The sequence below is a fragment of the Nansenia antarctica genome (assembly GCF_963989245.1).
Source record: "Nansenia antarctica genome assembly, chromosome: 10".
Lineage (NCBI taxonomy): Eukaryota > Metazoa > Chordata > Actinopteri > Argentiniformes > Microstomatidae > Nansenia > Nansenia antarctica.
In genome coordinates this window covers 5,481,366-5,505,384 of record NC_137680.1, presented here as the reverse complement: position 1 = coordinate 5,505,384, position 24,019 = coordinate 5,481,366, and the positions used below count along the sequence as shown (strand labels likewise).

General features: G+C 43.3%; 2 protein-coding genes across 3 annotated transcripts in view; one reads left to right on the top strand and one right to left on the bottom strand.

The window, feature by feature from the left end:
- The window catches only part of epn1a (epsin 1a), a 16,453-nt gene extending 5,646 nt beyond the window's left edge, over nucleotides 1-10,807 (bottom strand). Inside the window, exons 1-9 of one of the 2 annotated variants that reach the window (XM_080540199.1) lie at nucleotides 10,637-10,807; nucleotides 8,416-8,575; nucleotides 7,993-8,096; nucleotides 6,983-7,141; nucleotides 6,744-6,872; nucleotides 3,591-3,711; nucleotides 3,135-3,295; nucleotides 2,545-2,616; nucleotides 1,494-1,577 (exon numbers count right to left, since the gene is read on the bottom strand). In XM_080540199.1, the coding sequence (XP_080396325.1) occupies nucleotides 1,494-1,577; nucleotides 2,545-2,616; nucleotides 3,135-3,295; nucleotides 3,591-3,711; nucleotides 6,744-6,872; nucleotides 6,983-7,141; nucleotides 7,993-8,061 (795 nt within the window). In that variant the 5' untranslated portion in view covers nucleotides 8,062-8,096; nucleotides 8,416-8,575; nucleotides 10,637-10,807. The remainder of the gene's footprint in view (nucleotides 1-1,493; nucleotides 1,578-2,544; nucleotides 2,617-3,134; nucleotides 3,296-3,590; nucleotides 3,712-6,743; nucleotides 6,873-6,982; nucleotides 7,142-7,992; nucleotides 8,097-8,415; nucleotides 8,576-10,636) is intronic. The other variant, XM_080540200.1, reaches the window with a different exon arrangement.
- Nucleotides 10,808-14,194: 3,387 nt separating this feature from the next.
- Nucleotides 14,195-22,352, top strand: sbk3 (SH3 domain binding kinase family, member 3; the record flags this gene model as incomplete). The annotated part of the gene is made up of 4 exons (XM_080540549.1): nucleotides 14,195-14,206; nucleotides 19,473-19,617; nucleotides 20,346-20,548; nucleotides 21,546-22,352. 4 exons carry the CDS (start codon nucleotides 14,195-14,197, stop codon nucleotides 22,350-22,352), a joined length of 1,167 nt encoding a protein of 388 aa, XP_080396675.1.
- Between the last annotated feature and the right edge of the window lie 1,667 nt (nucleotides 22,353-24,019).

Below are 24,019 nucleotides of genomic sequence, written 5' to 3'. Positions count from 1 at the left end.
ATCCAGTAAGATAATGTCATTTTGACTTTACTCTCTCACCTGAAAAAAACGTGTATGTCCAACTATAAAAAACTGACATTTCCAATGCTTCAATCATCTGTCCATGTACTGTAAATATGCCATTATGGTATTACCATGAAGCCCAACTCTAGCAGAATAAGAAAGATAGTATATCTACTTTAAGTAAAATAATAAAGTGCCTCCAGTTAGCTCTTTAGCTGGCAAGTGTGCAAGGAGACTAGCTCATCTCATCACCTCTGAGCTAGCTAGCTTGCTAGTTCTTTGACACTATTTACACTATGGAACTATAGTCAGTCACTTTCTAGTCACGATAATAACGACCAATTTTAACCAACTTTCTCTGTCAGAACACTCAGCAATTATATTTGCTAACGTTTCAACTTGCTTACTTTCAATCTGCAGACATCACAGCCGGCAAAAAGTATTGCGTCTTGCGCGCACACTAGCGCAAAATCCTGTATTATTCTCCAGCGCTGGCACAGCGCGAAGTGTGGAGATAGGTCTGGCTATGCGAGACTACGGCGGACTAACGTTACCAACGAGCCTATGGGCTTGCCACTCGCCAGATTCGGGTTCGGTGCGTTTAAAAAACGTGCATATTTTAGCCTGCTTGTCTATGTTTGGTGTCTACGTCCGTAATAATTCCTCTTTCTTGGGAGGGCGGGGGGTTCCGTTGGGAGGGCGGCCCGCCCCCCCAAGGCAATGGTAGGGGAAACACTGTGTAGGATACGCTTTTATGTAAAAAAAAATGTTGTTACTGGCGTTTTTGTTATTTTGTTATTATTTGATAAGCCTACTGGATGCTATAGGCTGTGCTTTTAATTTATTTTTAACAGTGTCAAAAATTCGATACCGCCCAACCCTAACACACACGCACGCACACACACACACACACACACACACACGCACACACACACACACACACACGCACACACGCGCACACACACACACACACACACACACACGCCATATACACAAAGAAAGGTTAAAAAGCAGAGAGAATGAAAGGCCCACATCGATCAGCTAGTGCCAGGACAGAGTGAGGGATGAACACAACAGTTTCTCAACCACCGGTCAGTGGACTGACTGGCACCAGGCCATTGGACGTTGCTGTCCAATCAGACAGAGTTAGCTAGCCTGACAACAATCAACTCAGTTACCAAAGTTGCTAGTTTCCATTCCAGTGGCCTTTCTTCCAAGGAGGAAAACCATAGCTGTGATACAATTTAGGTTGAGAAGCAAGGTTTCTGCTGCATATGTCCTAAGCTATGGGCTAATTTCTACCACTAAACACACACCCACACACACACACACATATATATATGCACGTGCGCACACACACACCCACACACACACAGGTGAGAGACACAGCTAGAGCAGGTAACGGCGGGAGAGCGAGAGAGGAACCGAGCGGTACTGTCTAAAGAGTGTGTGTCGCCCACTGCGGCATACACACACGTCGCTACACACACCTCCTCTGGTTTAGTCTTCTCCCTCCTGCTCTCCTCGATGGCCATCTGCAGTCTCAGGTCGTCCCCCCTGCGCAGTCGCTCCTCCTGCCAATCAACACGCATAGAGCTGTGATGTCATCGCCCGGCAACAGGCGAGGCTCACGGAAGCTTACCCGTAGGCACAGATCTAGGATCAGCTGACCTACCCCCAAGTTCTAACCAACCTTCACCATTGGGGGATTAAAAAAGATGTTCAAAGCTGACCTTAGATCAGTGTCTAGAGGCAACTTCAAGCCTATGCAGGCTAACAGAGCACTGTCTGGTGCAGCTGTTTATCTCCAGAGGGAGGAGCTGCCTCTAAGGGGCTGCTCTCTGCACAGCTCTCCTCTAACCCAAAGCCTAACTTTCACCACAGAGTCTGGAAACAGCCTTCCCCCCCCCCCCCCCCTCCTCCTCCTCCTCCTCCTCCTCCTCCTCCTCCTCCTCCTCACTTCAGCGAAGGTAATCAATGATCTGACATGGTCGGATCGGTGAAAGCTCTATGGCCGAAGAGCTTCCTTTCACATCCGATCAATAAATTGAGTGAGATCAGAGATTACCTTTTAGAAAATTATTCCAACAGAAATTGTCCCTGGTATGAATGCAGGTAAGAATATCACTGTGGGTGTGGTTTGAGGCATGCTTTTCCGAGTATGAGTTTATATTAAAAGAGAGAGAAAGAGAAAGAGAGAGAGAGAGAGAGAGAGAGAGAGAATCAATTTTTCAGGAAATGGTTTGGTGTTAAAATGGTGTCATACATGCATTCATTATCAGTGATTAGACCAACGAGAACGTTCTTTCCGAAAACGTGATCAACGTTCAATCAAAAGTTGAAAAAATATATAAGATGCAACAGATACATTGGAAACACTGCTCATATAGGTCAAATTCAAATGCATTGTTTTGATTGAGATCGCCAGAGAGCGCCAGATAGATGAGAGAATGAGACTGGGATTGAGAGACGCCAGACAGATTAAGATTGACAGAGAGATAAGATGGGTCGGTCGGTCAGCCGCGCCTTTCGCCCCCTGACCTTTTGGTGTATCTCCTTGCTGACTGTGAGTGCATATCGGAGCTCTGCGTCCTCCAGAGGGGCCATAGTAGTCTGGGGGGAGGTCGGGGGGGGGGTCAGAGGTGAGTGGGTGATGGAGTGAATGGTGACACACACATTGACCTGGTGGCAAACCTGCGCTGTGCTCCCACAGCTGTGCTCCCATAGGTGAGGACGATAAAACAATGACCAATCAGAAGCCAACTTCAGCCTACTGTAGGTATATTCATTATACTGTGCCATGTCGTACCTTTATGTCTTATTTCTGCTATATAAGTATCTCGCTCTCACTTACAAAGAAAAATGACAAAAGGAGCTCCTGTATTTAACTGTATACTAAGCCAAGAGAGACAGAGCCCTGGGTGTGTTCGTTCAGCTGAGTCGGGTGAGTCGGTTGCACTGTGGTGCACCCTAAAAGAGCAGACACTCAGCAGGCTCGCTCGATGGGTGGAGTAGAGAACAGCGCCCCCTTCTGAGTTAGACGAACTTAACCTCTGGGGCCTGTGGCCTAAACTGGCCAGCTCGGCTATGGCTCCTCCACTGCCGGCCTCTGATAGGCTGCTTTGCGTTACCTGCTCCGCCTCTTCTTTGCTCATGGCCAATGCCAGCTGGAGCTGCAGGTCCTCCTCCCCGGAGCTCTGGGGCCAGGCCTGCTCGGGGTCCGCCCCGCCAGAGTGGGACCCCAGCGATAGGCTGCCAGCGCCCATACCGGGGGCCGTCGGGGCCGAGGAGGCTGGGGGGGGGGAAGGGTTTAGTGACAAGGGACACACACATACACACACATGAGACGTGAGTCTTTCACATCACCTTTGGGTGTCTCTAGATCGAAACTTTCTTTGAACCATCATCACACAACAAACATGATAATAACTAAGGATCAACATCATTCAATTATGAACATTCAGGTTTTGAGACTCTGCTCTCTTGTATTGTCACCTATATACAGTAGAACTACATTTGCCTTTTATGCTTAGCTACCCATGCCTTTAAGATGTAATGAAGGCTGGTGCAGGCTGGGTGTTTCTCACCACTGGTGGTCTGTGCCATCTTTTCTTTGGTCTTGAGTGCGTGAATCCTCTCCTCCCGTAGTCTCTCCTCATCTTTCAGCAATGTCACCAATTGCTTGGCCTTCTCCCGCACGTTCACCCCCTTGTACCCGACAGACACAGACACAGACAGACACAGACGCACACAGACACACACAGACACACACACAGACATACACAGACATACACAGACATACACAGACATACACAGACAATTAACCATAAAATGTATGACCAACAATACTGTTAAATGATTAGTAACTACTGAAAACTAAAACCATGGTGATTTATCATATCTCGCTGCAAATAAAGAAAGTATCAATCAGTATTTGTACAGCAATGCCAGTGTGTCTGTGTGATTATCATTCCTGTTTAGCATACGTTGCATTCGTTGGCACGGTTTGATCTCTCGTTACTCATTGTTGTACAGTCATTACCAGACCAGATATTGTTGGCTTTCGACTCTATGTTTATACAAGAGGTCAGAGAAAGCATTGTAAAACGTCCTTGAATGAGCCATTGGCAGGGACTTACCGGTGGTTTTTTTCTCCCCTCACATTCCTAAGAAAATACCTCATTATTCTAATGCATTATACAATCCCTCGTCTTCGAAGCCAGGGGTTCCCAAACTTTTCAGCTCGCGACCCATAAAATAACGGTGCCAGAGACTCGTTTTTGATGGCTTCTGGGTTTTTAAGACTTGCGTAGAATCGATTGATTTTGAAAAAGTCTTTCTTAAATGGTCGAAATACGGTATTTTAATAGTTTTTAAACTGTATTTCACACATTCTGATAATTGGCACAAAAAATAATAAACACACTTTCTGGAAATTACCTTGCGACCCCCACTTTGGGAACCCCTGTTCTAAGGTACCGGAGTTGATATTATCATTGGATGCGGAAAAAGCGTTTGACAGAGTGGAGTAGCGTTACCTTTTTGAAACACTGAGAAGGTTTGGGTTTGGTGAGAAATTCTTGACTTAGGCTAGGTTACTGTACACCCTACCAATGGCATGTGTGCGCACTAATAACAATTATTCCGATAATTTAGCCCTTGGTAAGACAAGATAGGGTTGCCCCTTATCTCCCTTATTATTTTCAATAGCGGTTGAACCATTAGGGATAGCACTTAGTGCTACAAATGTCCAGGCATTATGACAGGTGGAGCAGAAAGTTTCCTTTTATGCCGATGATTTATGTTGTCTCTGACCCTGATGAATCCATCCCTCTGGTGCTTACCATTCTTGGTCGTTTTGGTCAAATCTCTGGGTATTAACTACATTTAAATATGCCAGTTAACTCTACGGCCAAGACATATGCCTTGAGTGAATTGCCTTTCAAAATCTCTCGTGATAAGTTCACGTACCTAGGGATTTGTGTAACTAATACATTTGACAACTTATTTAGGAATAATTTTACTCCTCTCCTGGACTGTCTGACCCATGACTTCCAACTATGGTCGCTTCTCCCCCTGTCTCTGGCTAGGCGGATAAATTGTATCAAAATGAATGTGCTTCCCCGATTTGTTTTACCTTTTTCAATGCATCCCCATTTTTATTGCGAAATCATTCTTTCGTAAATTGGATGGCATGATTCTACAATTATTGCAGAGACCCAAACTGTCAGGGGGAATGGCTCTACCTAATTTCCAACAGTACTTTTGGGCCACCAATCTACACTCTCTCCTACATTGGCAGAATATTGCATTGAATCTGCTTCTTGTGCTCCGGCCTCGCTGGCAGCTCTCTTGTGCTCACCCTCGTTGTCAACACCACCCACATTTACTAAGAACATAATTGAAAAGAACAGTTTAAAAATCTGGCTCCAATTTGTGCAGCATTACAAGCTTAGCTCACTTCCTCTATCATCCCCTCTCCATGCCAATTCATTATTCCCCCCCCTCTGTGCTGGATAAATGCCTATAATCTGTGGCACAGCCAGGGCATTTCCATCATCAGCAGCCATTATGTGGATGGCATTTTTAGTTCCTTTAATGAGCTGGTACATATATATGACCTTCCAAGAACCCAATTTTTCCAGATACCTGCAAGTCCGTAATTATGTCCGCAAACATTTCTCAGGATTTCCTGCAATTCCCCCATTGAGTCGCTTCTCAAACAAGACCCGACTATAAAAGGTGCCATTACATGTTTATATAATGAAATATCTATGCTACAATCCCCTGATCGTTTCACATTAAGTACTATCTGGTCACAGAACTTGGGGGAAGAAATAGATCTTAAGACCTCGGAAGCTATTCTCTACAGGGTTCACCACTCCTCCGTGTGCCAGACATGGGGTGCTGCAGTGTAAGGTGGTTCATAGGGTACATTGGTCTGGGTGTACGTTGGCGAAGACTTTTCCTGACATTGATCCTATGTGAGAGATGTCGGCAGGCCCCTGCGGATCTCTGTCATGTTTTGGTTGTGTCCCTCTCTCTCTCTTCATTTTGGGAGTCTGTTTTTTTACACTTTGTCCAAGGTAACCTCTGTCCCCATTGAACCCTCCCCAATTGTTGCTATGTTTGGAGTCATGCCAGCCGAGTTATCTCTGCCCAAATATGTTCTGGAATTTGAGGCATTTTTAACTCTACTGGCAAGGCGGTTAATTCTTATGAATTGGAAGGGTCCCTACGTTCCCACTCATTCTCGTTGGATTGGAGACGTGCTGTGCAGCTTATGCAGCTGGAGAAAACCAAGCATATCTTACGAGGCTCCCTACCCAAGTTTGACAAAATCTGGCAGCCATTTCCACATTATATAGATGCCATTAAAATTACCCCGCCACCTCCCAAATGAAAAACCTCTCTCTCCTCTCTTGATTTGGCAACGACCTTGACCTACCTACCTGACCTAACTACCTTTCTACCTTTTTTTTTCCCTCCTATATTTTTACCTATGTATTTATTTTAATAATATATATTGTTGTTGTTTTTCTTTTCTTTTCTTATCATGTTTTTGTTATTTGTTTACTTTTTTCATTGGTACGTTGTTGCCTTCATAGTGTTGCATTGTGATGTACCTGTGTGTTTGTGATGTAAACCTGAAAACCCATAGATAAATCATTGAAAAAAAAGAAAAGACCCCATAGTGTGTGTGTGTGTGTGTGTGTGTGTGTGTGTGTGTGTCGTCGTACCTGATCTTTGCCGTCTCTGTCGATGAACTGGAAGTCCTTTAGAGTCTGAACTGCGTATATATTCTCTCTGCACTGTTGGGCCACGCGCTCTGATCCCGTCTTAATCAGGTACTCCATAAGAGTCATAGCCTAGCACAAAACAATACCACACACGTGACAGAGGATGTATGAGTGTGTCCGTTTTTGTCTGGTACAGTATACAGCCGCACGTGCGCAGACACACACACACACACACACACCTTGTAGACGTGTCTCCAGTTCTTGCCGTGGTCATTGAGCCGTTTCCACACCATGCTCATAATCTCAGAGAAGGCCACAACGTTGTATGTCAGGTCCGCGATCTCTGACATCAGAGAACTGCTGGGGCCCCATGGGTCATTAGATGTTGCCTCCCTTACCTACAAAACACATACATACCAGGGGTGAAATAATTGTTGTTTGCTAATTGCAAACACGTACGTATGATACAAACAAAAGAGATGCCAGGTGAATAATAGGGTGAGACAAGGTGAATAATCACTGTGATTAATCCATTGGTGCAATAATACTACAGATAATGTGCTTTTGATCAATTTGACTGACCTCAGACACAACAAGAAAACAAAGTATGATTTGTATTACATTGATTGATCAACTGGTAATAATACAGACAATACATACAAATAGATTACATCTCGTAACCTTACCAACAAACTGGATTAGGAAGCGCATGTAAAACCACTCAAAACAGCTCAGCACATAGGCAAAGTACTTTAACCAAATGAATCCCTGATATCTATGGGGAGATGTGGTGAGGAGATGTGGTGAGATAAACAGCATCGCTGGGGACATTATAACACGGTGACATTACCCTAGACAGATAGAAGACAGTGGGCAGCTAAAGCATGTACAGACCAGGGGAACTGTGTTGGTTTGTGAGAGACAGATAGATCAAGACACAGTAAAGCAGAGGTTTAGAAGAAGGAGAAGAAGAAAGGGGTAAAGAAAAGGAGAGAGGTGGAGAGGAAACCATCAGATGAGAAGGTGAGGTGATGATGATGGAGGATACTTCCTCTCCTCATCGGTCGTCCTTCATCTTCAAGGAGCTGGAAACTCATCATAGGTAAACAAAAACAACATGGTGGATGCCTATGGCGAACTTGCCTTTATCAGTGCAGTTCTTTTACACCAAGGAGAGGAGATAAAGAGGAAGTGTCTGTAATGAAAACAACCAAGACGTCAGAGGCAAAAGGGGGGGGAAGGAGCCGACCTTAATCTCGGCCTCCGAGTAGTTGTGGACGATGTTCTTCACTTGTCGCCGTAGCGATGAGGTCGACATGGCAACCGTCGGGGCTGTCGGGTTCCCGCTGAAATCTGACTCACCCACAGGGAGAGAGAGAGAGAGGTTGTAAAACACAGTTCATACAATACAAAACAAATACCAGACAGAGCAAACAGGGTACTGTTAGTGAACGAAAGAAAGTGAGACACAGAGACAGGAATGGTAGATGAAGGAGAGACAGACAGGGGGAAGATAAGAGATGGGGAATACAATGTGTGAGTGAAAGATTGAGGAAGAAAGATAACAGTGTAAAACAGAAATGCTAAACCCGTGACCCACTCAGTAGACACACACAGGCTCCATGAAGCCTATGTCAACAGAGGCAGAGAGGGAGAGAACCGTGGTACACACCTGTTACACTGGAATGGTGTAAGGCTAGGGGGAGGCTCCCACTCTTTCAGTTTCTCTCTATTCCGACTCCACTCGTTCACGGAGTGCTCTGTCTCAGCCTATCCGTCTCTCCCAACGGCGACATTGGGTCCCAAAACCGCAGATTTGGGACGATTAAAAACTGTGGTGTGACAAAGAAATTAGAACATTGATTACAACATGTAGGCTATCATTTCTCCCTCCCCTTTAATGCAATCGCTGATCAGACATGACTGGACTCGTGAAAGCTACGTAACTTTTCTGAGTTCATGATTCAGCCTATCCAATCATGTTTGGTCAGTAAGGAGGGATGTACTTTAGGCTATTCTAACAAAACCTAAGAGATGTTCTACAGTATAGACAGACAACAAGCAGATAATCAACATCAGAACCACGCAAGAGAACTTAAAAATCTTGATTTGGAACTAAAATAGCCTTTTGGGCTAGGGTAGGCAGCTTTTACAATTATTGTTCCACCAGCACCAGCTTGGTTGACATCTTTGGGAGACTCAAGAGCCCCCCTACTTTAGTTTTTGATTCACTCTCACAATCTGACCCACTTAATACTGTCAATTGGACTGTGTAGGCCTATGCTTGGACAGGGCCACTAATTGACGTCATTCAACGACATATTTAGTACTCTGTGGGAAGTTTAACGATGCTGTCATTGCTATGGCATGATAAGTGAGTTAGTACAATGAGGGGTTGATATCAATGTAGGCCTATGATTTGACCAGCCTGGTTGCCAAACAGTTTTTGCTTTGGCCAACTCCTTTGTCACCGTGACGCCAAATAAATCAACTACATTCTACGCCCACACTTTCGTCTTGAATAAACTTGAAACAATACCAAAGTCAACAAGGAAATAAGGCTAGGGGGGGGGGGGGGGGGTGACAGTCAGACTAATACAAGAGGGAGGTTGCATAACATAATAAGGCGATAACCATTCCAAAAGTCAGTTTAGAGATTCCTGGAGCACAGTTCCAAAGTTCAGACAAACCATCCACCATGACTTTGAGTGTAAGTGGAGATAAGGGGGCTAGCTTTAAGCCTCCGTCCTTAGTTGTAAATCTAATAACCTCCTAACCCAAATCTCTCCATTCCATTCAGATTCAAAAGGAAGAAATGTAAGAATTCTAATGAAAATGAATAACACTATTATTGACTTGGACATTCAAGACAACTCCTAAAATACATCAACTGGATTGAGATGGAATTGAGAGATCATGATTACATGCAACATGTAGAAGAGGTTCTGTAGCTAGTTCACATTGTTGAGACAACAGCATAAATGGTGCATTCACTGTTAACAACCTACAATGTCAGATAGCAACATTTGCTTGGCAAGCAAAGCAACACCCCACATGCAACAAGCTAAAAGGCAGACAAAGTTAACTGAGGCAGGGTAGTTTGCAACACACACGTCATACAAGGAGTATCAAGGACCCCAATTGAAATAAGCCAGTGGCTTTCTTGGGTTTTTATCCTGTTAGTTGACCTTGTATGTAATATGTACTTTCATGTACCTACTTCTGCAAATCTTCTAATAAAGTTCTCAATCAATCAATCAATCAATACATATGCTAAGCCAGCAAACAAACTATTGAAATCAAAAAGCAATGGAGGTAACTAGCTATAATACAACCCATTTATTTAATGACCTAACGACACGAAAACAACAGTGTTAACTAACGATCATGACAATGTCAGACACTGTGGCCTCTACGTTTCATTCAGACAGTCCCACACACACACCCACACCCACACCCACACCCACACCCACACACACACACACACACACACACACACACACACACCCTCCACCTGAGCAAGACCTCCACCCAGTTAGCATGCTAGCTAACAAGCATATTTCACAACAGCCCAAGCCTAACCAATTGAGCAACGAAATGACAACACTGTTAGTGAGAAATGACTTGAGCTCCAACTGTCCAATAACTGAATTAGTTCAGAGATATTGAGCATCAAAGTTTTTACATTCCATTATGTTCTGTGAGATGGAACCTTTGTATTTTATTAATTACTAACTCAAAAATGTCAACATTTTAAAAATAACACCACACAGGCATTAATAAACACCTAATGGATCAGAGTATGTAAAAAACCTCAATTTTGACATAAATGGAGAAAGAACCTTATAATTCTAACGTCACGAGCTGACTGGAGAACGTTGACGTTGACTTACCGTTGAACTTCTCCTTCACAGTTCGGGATCAAATGTAACGTTTTAAAACAGTGGGTTTAAGGGTTAAAGGGGATGGGGAGAGAGAGGGTAAAAGCCCACGAACTAAACGCCTAAATATTGATATTCCTGTCACGATACTGAATGAAAACTGAAACGAGCCATTTGTGTTTCAGCTAGCCTAGCCTAGCCTGGCTGCACTCTCTATCTGAAGTAGGCTATGAGAGATAACGTTGACGTTAGCCTGATGATGCTAAGCTAGCTTGGCTGTTCACCAGTGGCAACACGATTACGAGTGGTTATTTATGCTCTGCTCGAGTGACACTGTTTTATTTTAAAGCAAAAACGATGACTACGGAATGTTCACTGTGTAAATCTCACCGGTGATGTTTAATAATTGTTGACAATAGAGTATAATTAACATCTAAATGAAGTCGTTACTGACCCTGTTGGAGCTCGAATGGTACAAGGAGATGGCGGAACTTCCGGTTCCTGTCCCTGACTACGGGAAAGACCGCACCCCCTCGCACGCTCTCCTCATTGGATATTTATGATTTGGGCGTGGCTACATGATTGCATAATAATCAAATAAAATCAAATAAAATCAAATGTTATTTGTATAGCGCATTTCTTACAAGATGCAACTCAATGCGCTTAATAATTCTGAACTCAGAGACTGACTTTTTCCATTGTTGTTGGGCCTTAATATCGTGTAGCCAATTGTGTAAAGGTAGTGGTCTTTATTTATAATAGACTATGACATTTAACTGACAATTCTTCTTATTCATTTTCTTTCCCCAATGTTATACATTTCTCACATCATTTTCCTGTTTCAACTAACAAGAAAAAAAAATCATGATAGTAAAGCATTACATTCAATTGCCAAAAACATTTACTACACAGAAGATGCAAATACAAAAATATCATTGCTTACAAGGTAAACCAAGACACATCATTATAGAATTGCTGATACTGACTGCAGGAGTGATATCAACAGACTGACTTGTGTTACTGTTGGCATTTCTTCTAAATTTAGCAGCATAATCAGTAGCAAATAGTCAGCTATAAATAAAACACCTCATATAAATCACCATCAGGCTATGGTCAGAGCTATTCCTTTCATCCACATGTTTTACATTCAGAGAGACATACAGTAGGTTTGTTATGCAATTTTATCGGTCCTCTGCTAGTATGAATAGTTATCATAAACACCTCTATATATTTTTAATTTTTGTTTACAGTTTGACTCCCATCTCTATCTATCAACGACAGGAATCCTGCAGCAGGCAGTCTACAGGCACAATGCTGTCTGGATGTCACATGATGTTCCCCAGTTCTTAACCCCAATCCAAACTCTCACCTCAACCCCCAAACTTCCCATCGAACCTCACTGTTACCTAAAAAAAAAAAAAAAAAGCAAATGTCTCAATTATACAGAGCCTCCCTGGGGTCACATGGTAGAAAAAAAATATTTGATGTGTGAATCCGTTCCCTCGGTTAGGGTTAGGGTTAGGGTTAGGCCCTACGAGCCAGAACGATCGCAAGGATTAGGGTTAGGGTTAGAATCATTGCGATCGTTCTGGCTCGTAGGGCCTAACCCTAACCATAACCCTAACCCTAACCATAACCCTAACCCTAACGAATTACTAAACCGAGGGAACGGATTACTAAACCGAGGGAATAGATTCACACATAAAAATAAAAAAAAATCTACCATGTGACCCCAGGGGGGCTCCGTACTATTACACTGGTTTGAACTCACTCATAGAATTCACTATGCATTGCTTTTTTATTGATAGCCCAAAAATGATCAAATGTCAAAAAGGATCTCATTCCTAGACAAACAGGATATGACTGTATCTAGGATATGTATCTCTGGGTCACATAAGCATGCATTCTACCTGCTACACCAGCACACTACTGCCATCAGCAGCAACCTATTGTCCGTACAACGCTCAAAAGCAAGTGCATCTCAGTTTGTGGGGTATCCATTTGGAATGGCCTTGATGTAACAATAAAAACAAGTAATACTATTAAAATGTTTAAATGCAAATATAAACGGGAATTCTTGGATAAATATAAGTTAGAGGAGCTTGAAAATAACGTGAACTAGTATTTTTGTAATTATTTAGTTATCTTTTGCTATAGTGGATAGGTATATTATTTTTGATATTGATAGATAATTTATTGCATAATAATATGATATTGTAAGGAAGGGGCAGGACCAGATAAGCGTTGCTTCTTTCTGTCCCTTCTCGAACAAAACCATTGTTGACTATTACTTCCATGTCTAGGAAGATATATTTTATTTTAATTTATATCTTATTTTATTTTAATTTAATTTAATTTTGTTTTTTTCTTTTTAAATTTAGTTTTTGTTATTTTTTGTTATTACAAATTTGTGTGTTTTTATGGTTGAAATGTTCGAGATAAATAAAGATAAAATCAAATCAAATCAAGCGCTGCAGTAGCACATACCATCCACACAGAGGCGATCTCCAACTGACTGAAAAGTGCAAGGGGTGTGTGTCAGAACTCTTCCAACCGTAAGTAATGCATGGTAATCCCCTTGGATCAGAACAACACGGTAATAGGTGGTGGTACACATGTGTTACAAGCCTCCCCTTTTATCTGGTACCTATTTATCTCTTCATCTTCACCCCGGGCTCTGTCAGACTCACTGCCAGGAGACACCTGACAATGTCGGCCCCATGCTGAAAGGCACAGGGCTCTCAAACTTGAATCAATCATTGAGTATTAAATGACTGGTAAACAAAGTGTAAACTAAACTGCAGTGCTTCCAAAATAAAATACAATATATAACATAATAACATAGTCCATCATACTGCAGTTGTTTTCATATGTTGTTCTTTTCTGCCATTAGGAGAATATCTGAATGACAGATGGCAGTTGAGAATTCATTACATAAGAGGCACAATGTTGAAAGGAAAGTGTGAAAGTGAAAGTATTTGATGGCAAAAAGCCTGTGTGTGTGTGTGTGTGTGTGTGTGTGTGCGCCCATGTGTGTGTGTGTGTGTGTGTGTGTGTGTGTGTGTCTGTGTGTGTGTGTGCGTGTGTGTGTGTGTGTGTGTGCGGCCATGTGTGTGTGTGTGTGAAAGCAGAGTACCGTGAGTGAAAGTGATGATCGTTGTCGGTTTGTGGTAGAGAGCAAGAGCAGGTTGTCACAGCAGGGGCCCACGGCGCCGATACAAACATGGACACGGTGATGGTCACGGCCCTAAGGCCCCCAAGGCCAACAGGCAGCTGGAGTAACTCGAGTGTGTATAGGACCGGTCGTGATAACAGCCTGTGTTTGTGTTACATAACACACAGCAAGAGAGACCTCCGGCAATAATAATACTGTAGTATGTAGTATCAGGGGAAATCTATCTGACAGACATGAAAGGGGAGGAGGGTGTCAGGGGAGAGGGAGATGTGCAGCAAAGGCATGGGGCTGCAGTTGGCACTGAGTGGGAAACAGCGATGGCATGTAGATAGTGCAGCGCACTATTAAGTCGTTTTATAAGGCAAGGTTTCAGCTGTTAGCTTTGTCACTCAGTGATGACGGGGTCGGTGAGAGGAGGATGGTGAAAAATGGGGAAAGAGGGAGGGAGAATGAAAAGAGTGGGGTACAGAGAGGTATAAGGAGCGAGAGAGAGAGACAGAAAAGTGCATTTCAGGACATATCAAAAATAGATTGATGAAAAAGCAGTGAGTGATCATAAAGCTATTCTCCATTGTAGCTGATTGCACAGAGTGAGAGAGGAAAAGAGGAGATGGGTTTTTAGAAATTGAGTTTTCCTTTTTCTATTTATGATTTCCTTCGCAAACATCCAAAAAGGCTTTTTACAGATGGGTATTCACACACACAAAACGGTACAAAAAAGAGGAATTGTAATAACAGTAACATTAATCTAGACAATTTGATGGCAGCTACTAGATTGTAATCAAGTGCAATACTGAAACACAACTGTGAACATTTCAAACCTGCAAACTGCGACACTTTAAATGAATGTGCAATAATACTATGTGCAATATGACAACCCTCGTGTACATAAGGTTCAGAGATAGGAAATGTTAGGATATTTATAGCATAGCATAGAGTACAGCACAGTGTTTTATTTGTATAGTATAGTATAGTGGATAGTGTATATAGCCTTTATTTATGTAAACCAGCTCTTTTCCCTCCTTGTTTTTAGTATTTTTTTCCTAGCACCAGGGGAGCCCCCCCTCCCAAATTTCGTTGTATGGTACCTGTACTGTATTAATGACAATAAAGAGCATTCATTCATTCATTCATTAAAAAAAAAAAAGAAGAAAGGAAACAACAAAAAAGGCGATAATGGTGGTGATATACAGTATGTACCTATATACACATACATGTACATAAAAATAAATAAAAATAAAAAAGACACAAAGAAAAATAAGTAGGCTACTAAGTGAATATTTGATCTGAAAGGAAACAATTTCCTCCCATCCCCATCTTGGTTTTAAATGATTAATGCATCCGATTTATCTTTCCCTGATCTGTGTTAGAAGCATTTCCCCATTTACTTTGCATATCAAACATTCATAAGAGGCAGTTTCTCTCTTAGGGTTGTGAACCATTCAGTGTAGGTAGAGTTGGTCCCCCCCCCCCCCCCCCCTTCCAGAAATTCTTTTGATAACAATTGAACTTTTCTGCCTGGAGAGAGAGAGGGGGAGGAGGGAGAGATTTGAGAGAGCAAGAATGTTGATTACTAAGTGTTACAACATAGTAAGAGTTTTGCAGCAGCAGTAATAGGAGCCTCAATCAAGGCTTAACTCAATCAAGATGCAGTGATAGTGGAAACAGATTGTTTGCTAATTCTGACCATCCTAACTCACCATGCCTGTGTTGATTAGATCAGGCATCCTGCACTGTGGAAGGAATCCAATGACTAAGACCGAGTGAGAGGGCGAGAAGGATGAAGAGAAGGGGAGCAGATCAAATGGGGAGGGGTGTGTATGTATGCAAGACGATTAGAGAGGAGAGGGGGGGCAGAGAAAGAGAGAGAGAGGGGGGGGGCGTAGAGAGAAAGATAGAGAGAGAGAGAGAGGTAGAGCGAGAGAGAGAGGCACCAGAGGGAATGGGATAGGTTAATGTAGATGGACAGAGTGACAGATTGGACACATTTGGACACTAACACTGACGTTGAGGGGGGAGAGGGGGAGAGAGTTTCATGCAGAGGGAGAGAGATGGATAGTTTTGAAATACCTTACAGCTATGACATGGTATGGTACATGCATAGTTGCTGGCAAAACAAGTTGGGGAGCTTGGAGAGAGAGAGAGAGAGAGAGAGAGAGAGAGAGTCAAAGGGAGTGGGAGAGAGTCATAGAGAGAGAGGGAGGGGTGAGTGTGTGACACGGGGGGGTCTCCTTGAGAGAATGAAACAGTCACTGGTGGTCCCTGAAGGATAGGGGAAGGTACAGCCATGTGTCTGGTATAAAAACAAGCACCGTTTGGACCCACGGAGTGAAGGCAACAACAGTCACTCGGGCTCAGATTTCAATATCACAGTAGATCAGCAGTGTGATACAGGGATTGAGAACAGAACAGTAGCAGTTCGACTACAGGAGGGAACGGTCGGGATGCTAACAAGATCCCAGGCAAAGTGAAAAGATACAGACGTACCAACTTGAGAAAACTTACAATGACAGTAAGTAAATCTATCTTTTCTATGCAGGAATTATACGCCTCAGCCATTGGTGTGGCCAATGCATAGGGTTATTTTATATTCAGGCAAATGTATTAAGGCAAATGTTTCCCTGGATCTCCTGTACATTATCAACCAGGCTTATTTGTAATGCTTACAAATAAGGCTTGCAAGTAAATACACATTCAGATTCAGATTCAGATTCAGATAACGTTTATTGCCATTATGCATACACATATAGGAATTTGCTTTGGCATTACAGTAAGTGCATTTATACTTTTTTTCATGTGTATACAAAAACAAATGCAAAAAACAGGACAACACAGGACAGACAACAGTGCATTGGATAGTGCAACATATATAAAGTGCAGTGCAGAGTTTTTACATGCATACTCGACATCATTGTTACTCAACATTATTGTATATGAAGACCGGGCCCTCAATGATTTCTTCGAGTTTAAATAAAGGTAGTAATAATAATAATAATATCAATCATATTCCTTAGTCTGCAGAATGTGTTCTTTTATAGAGCAAATAATGTATGTAATATATGACAGAAGTCATCCACTCCTTGCTCCATTTTGTCAACTGTGCAGTCACATTAGAATTATAAGGTTCTATCTCAATTTTTGTCAAAATTGAGTTTCTTTCATAATCTGATCCATTAGGTGTTTATTAATGCCTGTGTGGTGTTATTCTTAAAATGTTGACATTTTTGAGTTAGTAATTCATAAAATACAAAGGTTCCATCTCACAGAACATAATGGAATGTAAAAACTTTGACGCTCAATATCTCTGAACTGCCCTAAACGGAGATAGAACCTTAGAATTCTAAGCTCAGGATGTGATGAAGACATAACAGTGTTTTATATGGGGGGATAATTGTTCTGACTCTGCCAGAGGGGGATGGAGGCATCGGTCCAAGCGAGGTGCACATTGTGGAGAGGCTTTTCAGCTTTCAGAGGTTTTACTGCATCTTTACTGGTTTTTACTTTAGCCTTTAGATCTGTTAATAGGATTAATCCACCAACAGCTATTAAACAAAATCAAAGAGGCCAGTTGTTCAATCCCAGATAGGGTCTCATTCACTGGGGCAGGGAGGGAGGGGGGGGGGGGCAGATGAACATAACAGATTCATTAATTATCACCTCAAGTTACAAAGACACAGCGAATGTCAGGGTGCTGATACTGGGGCAAATGTGTTCCACCAGCTGACACTCACACCCAGGTCAATTTAGAAGGTGAAACAGTCCTTGAGAAGAATTACATTTCAGTTAATCACCGTGTTCATTTCATTTAAATTCAGTCACCCATGCAGCCTCGGATTGTATAAACAAAAGCACTTAGCTGGTTCAAGGCCGTCATATACAAATGAATAAGGGAATATACAGCGTTGACCTCTGACACAACATGAACAGTTCTGTTTGAAATGAATAGTAGATGTAGGGGCGGCTGTGGCGCAGGAGGTGGAGCCGCCGTCTAATGATCGCAAGGTCAGCAGATCAGCGGTTCGAGCACTGGCTAGCCACATGTCGAAGTGTCCTTGGGCAAGACACTGAACCCCAAATTGCTCCCAGTGAGCCGGCCGGCGCCTTGCATGGTAGCTTGCCGCCATTGGTGTGTGAATGTGTGTGTGAATGGGTGAATTTGAGGCCGTTGTAAAGCGCTTTGGATAAAGGCGCTATATAAGTGCAGTCCATTTAGATATTGTTATTGTTATTTCTTGTCTGTGCCCAGCAGCAGATTCAGAGTTAGACCGGTTGCAATCTGTAGACCTATTCTTGGTCGTGGCGTGCTTGGCACTGAGTTCACTGACAAGACACAGACAACTTAGATAGTCCACCAAAATAAACTACAATAAAAGAGGTACTGTATAGTCACAGCCTGGGGCTACAGATCATTCAGAGCCATCTTAGAGACACAGGGCATTTTCAGAGATGTACAGAGTATTATCTAAGAGATTACACCCTGTTGCAACTGAAGGGTTTAGTAGATAAAAGACAAAGATCAAAGGCATGAAGCTGATGCATTTAGTTTAAATGTTTCTACTCAAATTAACTTGTTTGTTTGGTTCCATCTGAATATAAAAGAGGGTACACTTTGCACCTCTGCATTGACCTCAATCTTCTCTTCTCTTCAATCAATTCAGAGAGTGCATTATCTTGAATGCCAGAGCTGAACGTTTTCTATTATGCTTTGCCCAAATCTAACCCAATCAGATGTCCGTGATTCTGACCAAGGAGCATACAACCTTATTTGGGTTCTTTCTTTCAGATGCTATTCCTTACAGCTACAGAATAAGCTGTTTTCCAGAGGCATAACAAGTGTCATTCAATCACAATCAATCTGGCAGTTCTATGATGCTCTGTTATGCAATGGATGAGGAAGGTCAAGGGTAAAACTATACTATGGTGTTATTATAGCTTCATCTATAGTAAAGTGAATTACCTGTGTTAATTACCCTTCTCTCATGTGTTGAGGCGTCAGGTGGAGGGATTAGTACTAAGGACGTCAGCATACAGTATGTACCTTATATGAGGTCACACTAACATTCTGTATATGAGAGACATACTGTAATAATAATAATAATAATAATAATAATAACTTCACTTGTACAGTATAGCGCTTTTCCTGCAAACGTTGCAGCTCAAAGTGCTTTAGTGTGTAGATGAAAACATCTTCACACCTTCAATAACAAAATCCATAGACATCGAGAACTAGCACATCTCCCACTATCAATCAATATTTAAAATCTAATTATATCTATGGATCTATAGATATTTTTCAATAAATGCATTTGTTAGAATATAACAGAAAAAAGTCTATGAGCATGGGAGTGCTGTTTGGCTCTTAGTTCAAAAGTGTTTATGAAGATTGTTTATGTATTTTTTCTTTTGCCATGTAGCCTGAATAGGGTTCAGGGGGCAATGAAACATTAACTCGTTATAAAACTGAAGCAGGATGGATTCAGCATGTGGAGCAACAGCCTCTGGCCTGTCTTTAAATATATTCTCCACACTTGCGCATTATTCCAATCACATGACAGTCAGGGATTAGCAATCATTCGATCATTTAACTTCTCTGTGCACTGGTAAAAAATTAACTAATATCCCCAGTTTTCTTAGAATTATTGTTAACATGTTGATCTGTTTTCTCTGCTATAGGACGCTTCTCAGGAACTGAATGAGCTATGTTTCCTCTCGGCCCAGTCCATGTCCACTCTGAAGACCTCCGAACACTTTCAGATGGTCAAGCTCCTTGGGGAGGGCTCGTACGGCAAGGTCATGCTGGCTGTTCACAAGAAAAGAGGTCAGTGAAGCTCTAGGGATCTGGGGTCATCTGGGGATGTACATGAGTGTGAATTCAGGAAGATAATAAAAATTCAAATTTAGACTAAGGAGTGCCACCAGGAATTTGGAATTGTTGAATTGAATAGTTGAGTTGAAACAACCCTGGTTGACCTGTGCACACGACACACCACAGTGTATTTATAGGGCCGGTTGTGCCACAGCATAGGTTACTGTTTATGAAATAACAGTAACCTACTTGGGTTACTGTTATGAAATAACAACCACACATGTTTGGTATGGTCACTATTACTGCAATGGAGAGTAGTGTTTTAGTGTCTTTATATAGTGTCCACTTATCTGTTAGCATTAGTGTTGCGCTAATACAGGGCTTCACTTCACACGTACATACTCAAGGATAGTGTTGCTACAACGGCGGGTTGTCCTCTCCATCTCTAGGGACAACTAATGCAACATAGTCTCACCAAGACTACAGTATATGGAATCTGCAGAGGTGTTTGAAATGCAGCTCTTTGAGTTGCATTTCATGTACGAAAGGCGCTATCTAAATAAAGCTTTACTTACTTACTTACTTACTTACTTACTTACTTACTTTTATTTTAAATACCTTTACGGTGTTGATAGATTTGAGAGCCCTTATATTTTGTGACAGTATTTGAATTACATTAGTCTTTTACCAACTCTGTCTTTTACATCTTTGTGATCTCCTTCCCGCTCCACTCCTTTTAGGAACACCCATGGCTCTGAAGTTCTTCCCACGTTGCTCTACCTCCCTCTTCTCTTTCCTGCGTGAATACAACCTCTCCCTCTCTTACTGCACTCACCCCTCGCTCACACGGGCCCTGGGGATCTTCTTCTCCACACCTGCCTACTACGTCTTTGCCCAGCAGGCTGGTCTCTATGGCGACCTCTACAGTGTCATCGTGTCGGAGGTTTGTTTATATTAGACCGTGTGACAAGTCCAGAGACTTGAGATATACAGTACACACATAGCTCTCTGACTGTTAAGTTAATCATACTTTTGACAGTGGGAACTCATTGTTTTCATTTGAGACTACTTGAGTTGAGAAGATAACACTTTTCTTTTAGTTTTAACCACTTTGTAGAAGTCACAACACACTGAGTACAGTACTAGTTCTCAGAGGTCTGATTTCTGTTTATCACTGCTTAGCACTGCCCCATACTGCCCTTGTCCCGTTTGCCCTCTTCTCTGTGTCAGCGAAAACTTGAAGCACTAAGTGCAAGATAAAGACTTCAGTAGAAAGCCTCCCCTCCACCCCCTCCTGTGTCTCTCTGTTCGTGTCTGTCTTTGCCAGTAACCTATATACAGTAGCACTGATAAGGAGTTCAGCCTTCTCCATTCTTTCAGTGTCTGGAGGTGGAATACGTGATGCAGAGCAGGGTTTCCCAAATGGCTGGGATGGCCCAGTCTGCTCTACTTGAGGTGGCAGAATAGAACTGAAATGAACATAATAGAAGATAGAAGAAGATAGAAATAGAATTCAAATTTCAAACCGTTTTTTTCCCTCTCTCTCTCTCCATCCGTCCCCCTTAAGCCCAATGCACACGGCGTGCGATTTTGTCGCACAACATTCGATTCTCAATTCACACCAATGAATGAATGAATGAATGTGAATGGAGAATCGAATGTTGTCGTGCGACAATATCGCATCGCACGCCGTGTGCATTGCGATGCGATATTGTCGCACGTCAACATTCGATTCTCCATTCACACCCACACACTTCGGTGGTGTGAATTGAGAATCGAATGTTGTCGTGCGACAAAATCGCACGCCGTGTGCATTGGCCTTTAGTATGATTTTAATACAACTATTTATGCCTCTCTTTCTCTCTCTCTCTCTCTCTCTCTCTCTCTCTCTCTCTTTCTCTCTCTCTCTCTCTCTCGCCACCCCTCCTCCCTTCCTCCAGGTGGGCGTGGACGAGGAGTGCGTCCAGAGGGTGATGTCTCAGCTGAGCGGCGCCGTGTCCCATCTCCACTCGTTGGGCTTCATCCACCGGGACATCAAACCGGAGAACATCTTCCTGTGCGACGGCTCCTGCCGCTGGGTCAAACTCGGCGACTTCGGTCTCACCCGCCCCACCGGGTCCAAGGTTCGCCCCGTCTGGTACGACTCGCCCTTCTGCACGCCCGAGGTGGAGCAGGCCAAGGAGCTGGAGACGAGAGTGGAAGAGGGGGGGGACGGAGAGGAGACGGAGGACATTTGGATAACGGTGGAGCCCTCTATTGACAGCTGGGCCCTCGGCGTGCTGGTGTACTGCCTCCTGACGGGTTGTTTCCCCTGGGAGGAGTCCACACGTGACGACCCCGCCTACCGCTCGTACCGGGAATGGTTTGACCGCCAGACTGAAAGGGAGGAGGAGAGGGAGAGGAGCAGGAAAGGGGGGTGGAGCAGTGAGGAGGAGGAGGAGAGGAGTGAAGGTGAAAAGGACGATAACATGAACCTGGAGGAGCGTTGGAGGTCGAACCCCGTCGCCCCACAGTTCGAGGGCTTCAGCCCACTGGTGATGTCTCTTTTCAGGGAGCTCCTCAACCCGCAGCCCAGGCTTCGCGGAGGCCCAGAGGAGATCCTCAGTTACTTGGGGGGGCCGTGGAAGAAGGAGACGGAGAGGGAGGAGAAGAGGAAAGCAGAGGAGGCAGAGAGGGAGGCCAGGAAGATAAGAGAGAGCGGAGGGGTGGAGGAGGAGAGGGAGAGGGAGGGAAGGGGGGAGAGATAAATGGTGTTTTGTAGATTTTTTTTTTTAGACGTTTTCATAAATCCGTTTTATAATAGGCATCTCTAAGTTTGGTATAATGGAACATATTGCTGGAATTTCATATTCTGTATTGTGATAGTATTTTTTTACTGTATGTTTTATCTTGAAACAACGTAAATATGTAGCAACACTGTAAAGGCACTTATTCTACTGTATGCATAATGCAACTTTATGTGTGTGTGTGTGTGTGTGTGTGTGTGTGTGCGCGTGCGTGCGTGCGTGCGTGTGTGTGTGTGTGAGTGTGTGCGCGAGCGTGTGTGTGTGTGTGTGTGTGTGTGAGTGTGTGCGCGCGCGTGCGTGTGTGTGTATGTGTGTGTGTGTATATGTTTGGGGATAGAGCCTCTGACTCGGTGCTCGTTCATCACACACACTGTACCATAATGCTGTTGAACTCTATTGTGACACTTTTGGTTGTAAAAATGATCCTAATAAACCTGTTTGTATTTATCTATCTTTGTATTTGTATTTGTTTTTATCCCTTCATTACCCATTAACTTCTCATACACTGTCCTGGTATTGGCTTGCCAGAGCTTGTGTCTTAATTCAACCGTGCCCCCTTACCTGTTTCTGCATCACAAATGCCCGTTTTTAAAGGTAAAACTGCAAACATCGCCTCTTCATTTGCAATTGTGCCATTTAGCCAACCACCCTCTGGTTTATCTGTAAACGGACTGCACTTATATAGCGCCTTTATCCAAAGCGCTTTACAACGTCCTCTCATTCACACATTTACACACCAACTGCGGCCAAGCTGCCATGCAAGGTGCCGGCCAACTCACTGGGAGCAATTCGGGGTTCAGTGTCTTGCCCAAGGATAATTCGACATGTGGCCAGCCGGGGCTCGAACCGCCGATCTGCCAACCTTGCGATCATTAGACGACGGCTCTATCTCCTGCGCCACAGCCGCCCCTGTACACTATGCAGAAATGCGGAGTGCCACGTTTGGAGCTTTCCACCGTAGCTTTGGGTAATTACGTGGGTGTATAAATGAATTTGAATGGATATTAAGCAGCTTTCATGGTACCTCATGAAACTCTCAGATGATAGAGGATACATGGAAAAGGAGGGATAAGTGATAAGCCGAGTAACAGGTAAAGCTGAATTAAGCTCTGGTAAGCCAATACTGGAAACACTCCATCTCATGAAATCAGAGCTAGCACTTTTTTTCTTGCTTGGCTTCTTAGGACATACCAATGAGACAGGATGGAGCCAGGATGTCAACACACACACACACACACACACACACACGCGCACACACACACACACACACACACACACACACACACACACACACACACACACACACACACACACCTGTTCCAACTCCAGTATTCAATCTCAAGACAAATGTGTCTTGTGGCCCTGGCTACCCTCTGAACTGCTGGAGCTACCACACTGCTGAACTAAGCAACAAATGACCCCCACACTCACTGACAGTATCAAGTCCTTTAAAGGCATAACGCGGACCCTCCGAATACGTAACACTAATAGCCGAACACAACAAATGTGAATTGTGGAACGACCATCACGTGATAAGTGTAGCCCCAGGCTGTGACAATCTGTGCCCTATACCTCAACAACTCTGAAGATTTCTGGAACTGTCCCATATCTGTAGCAGGAAACAACAC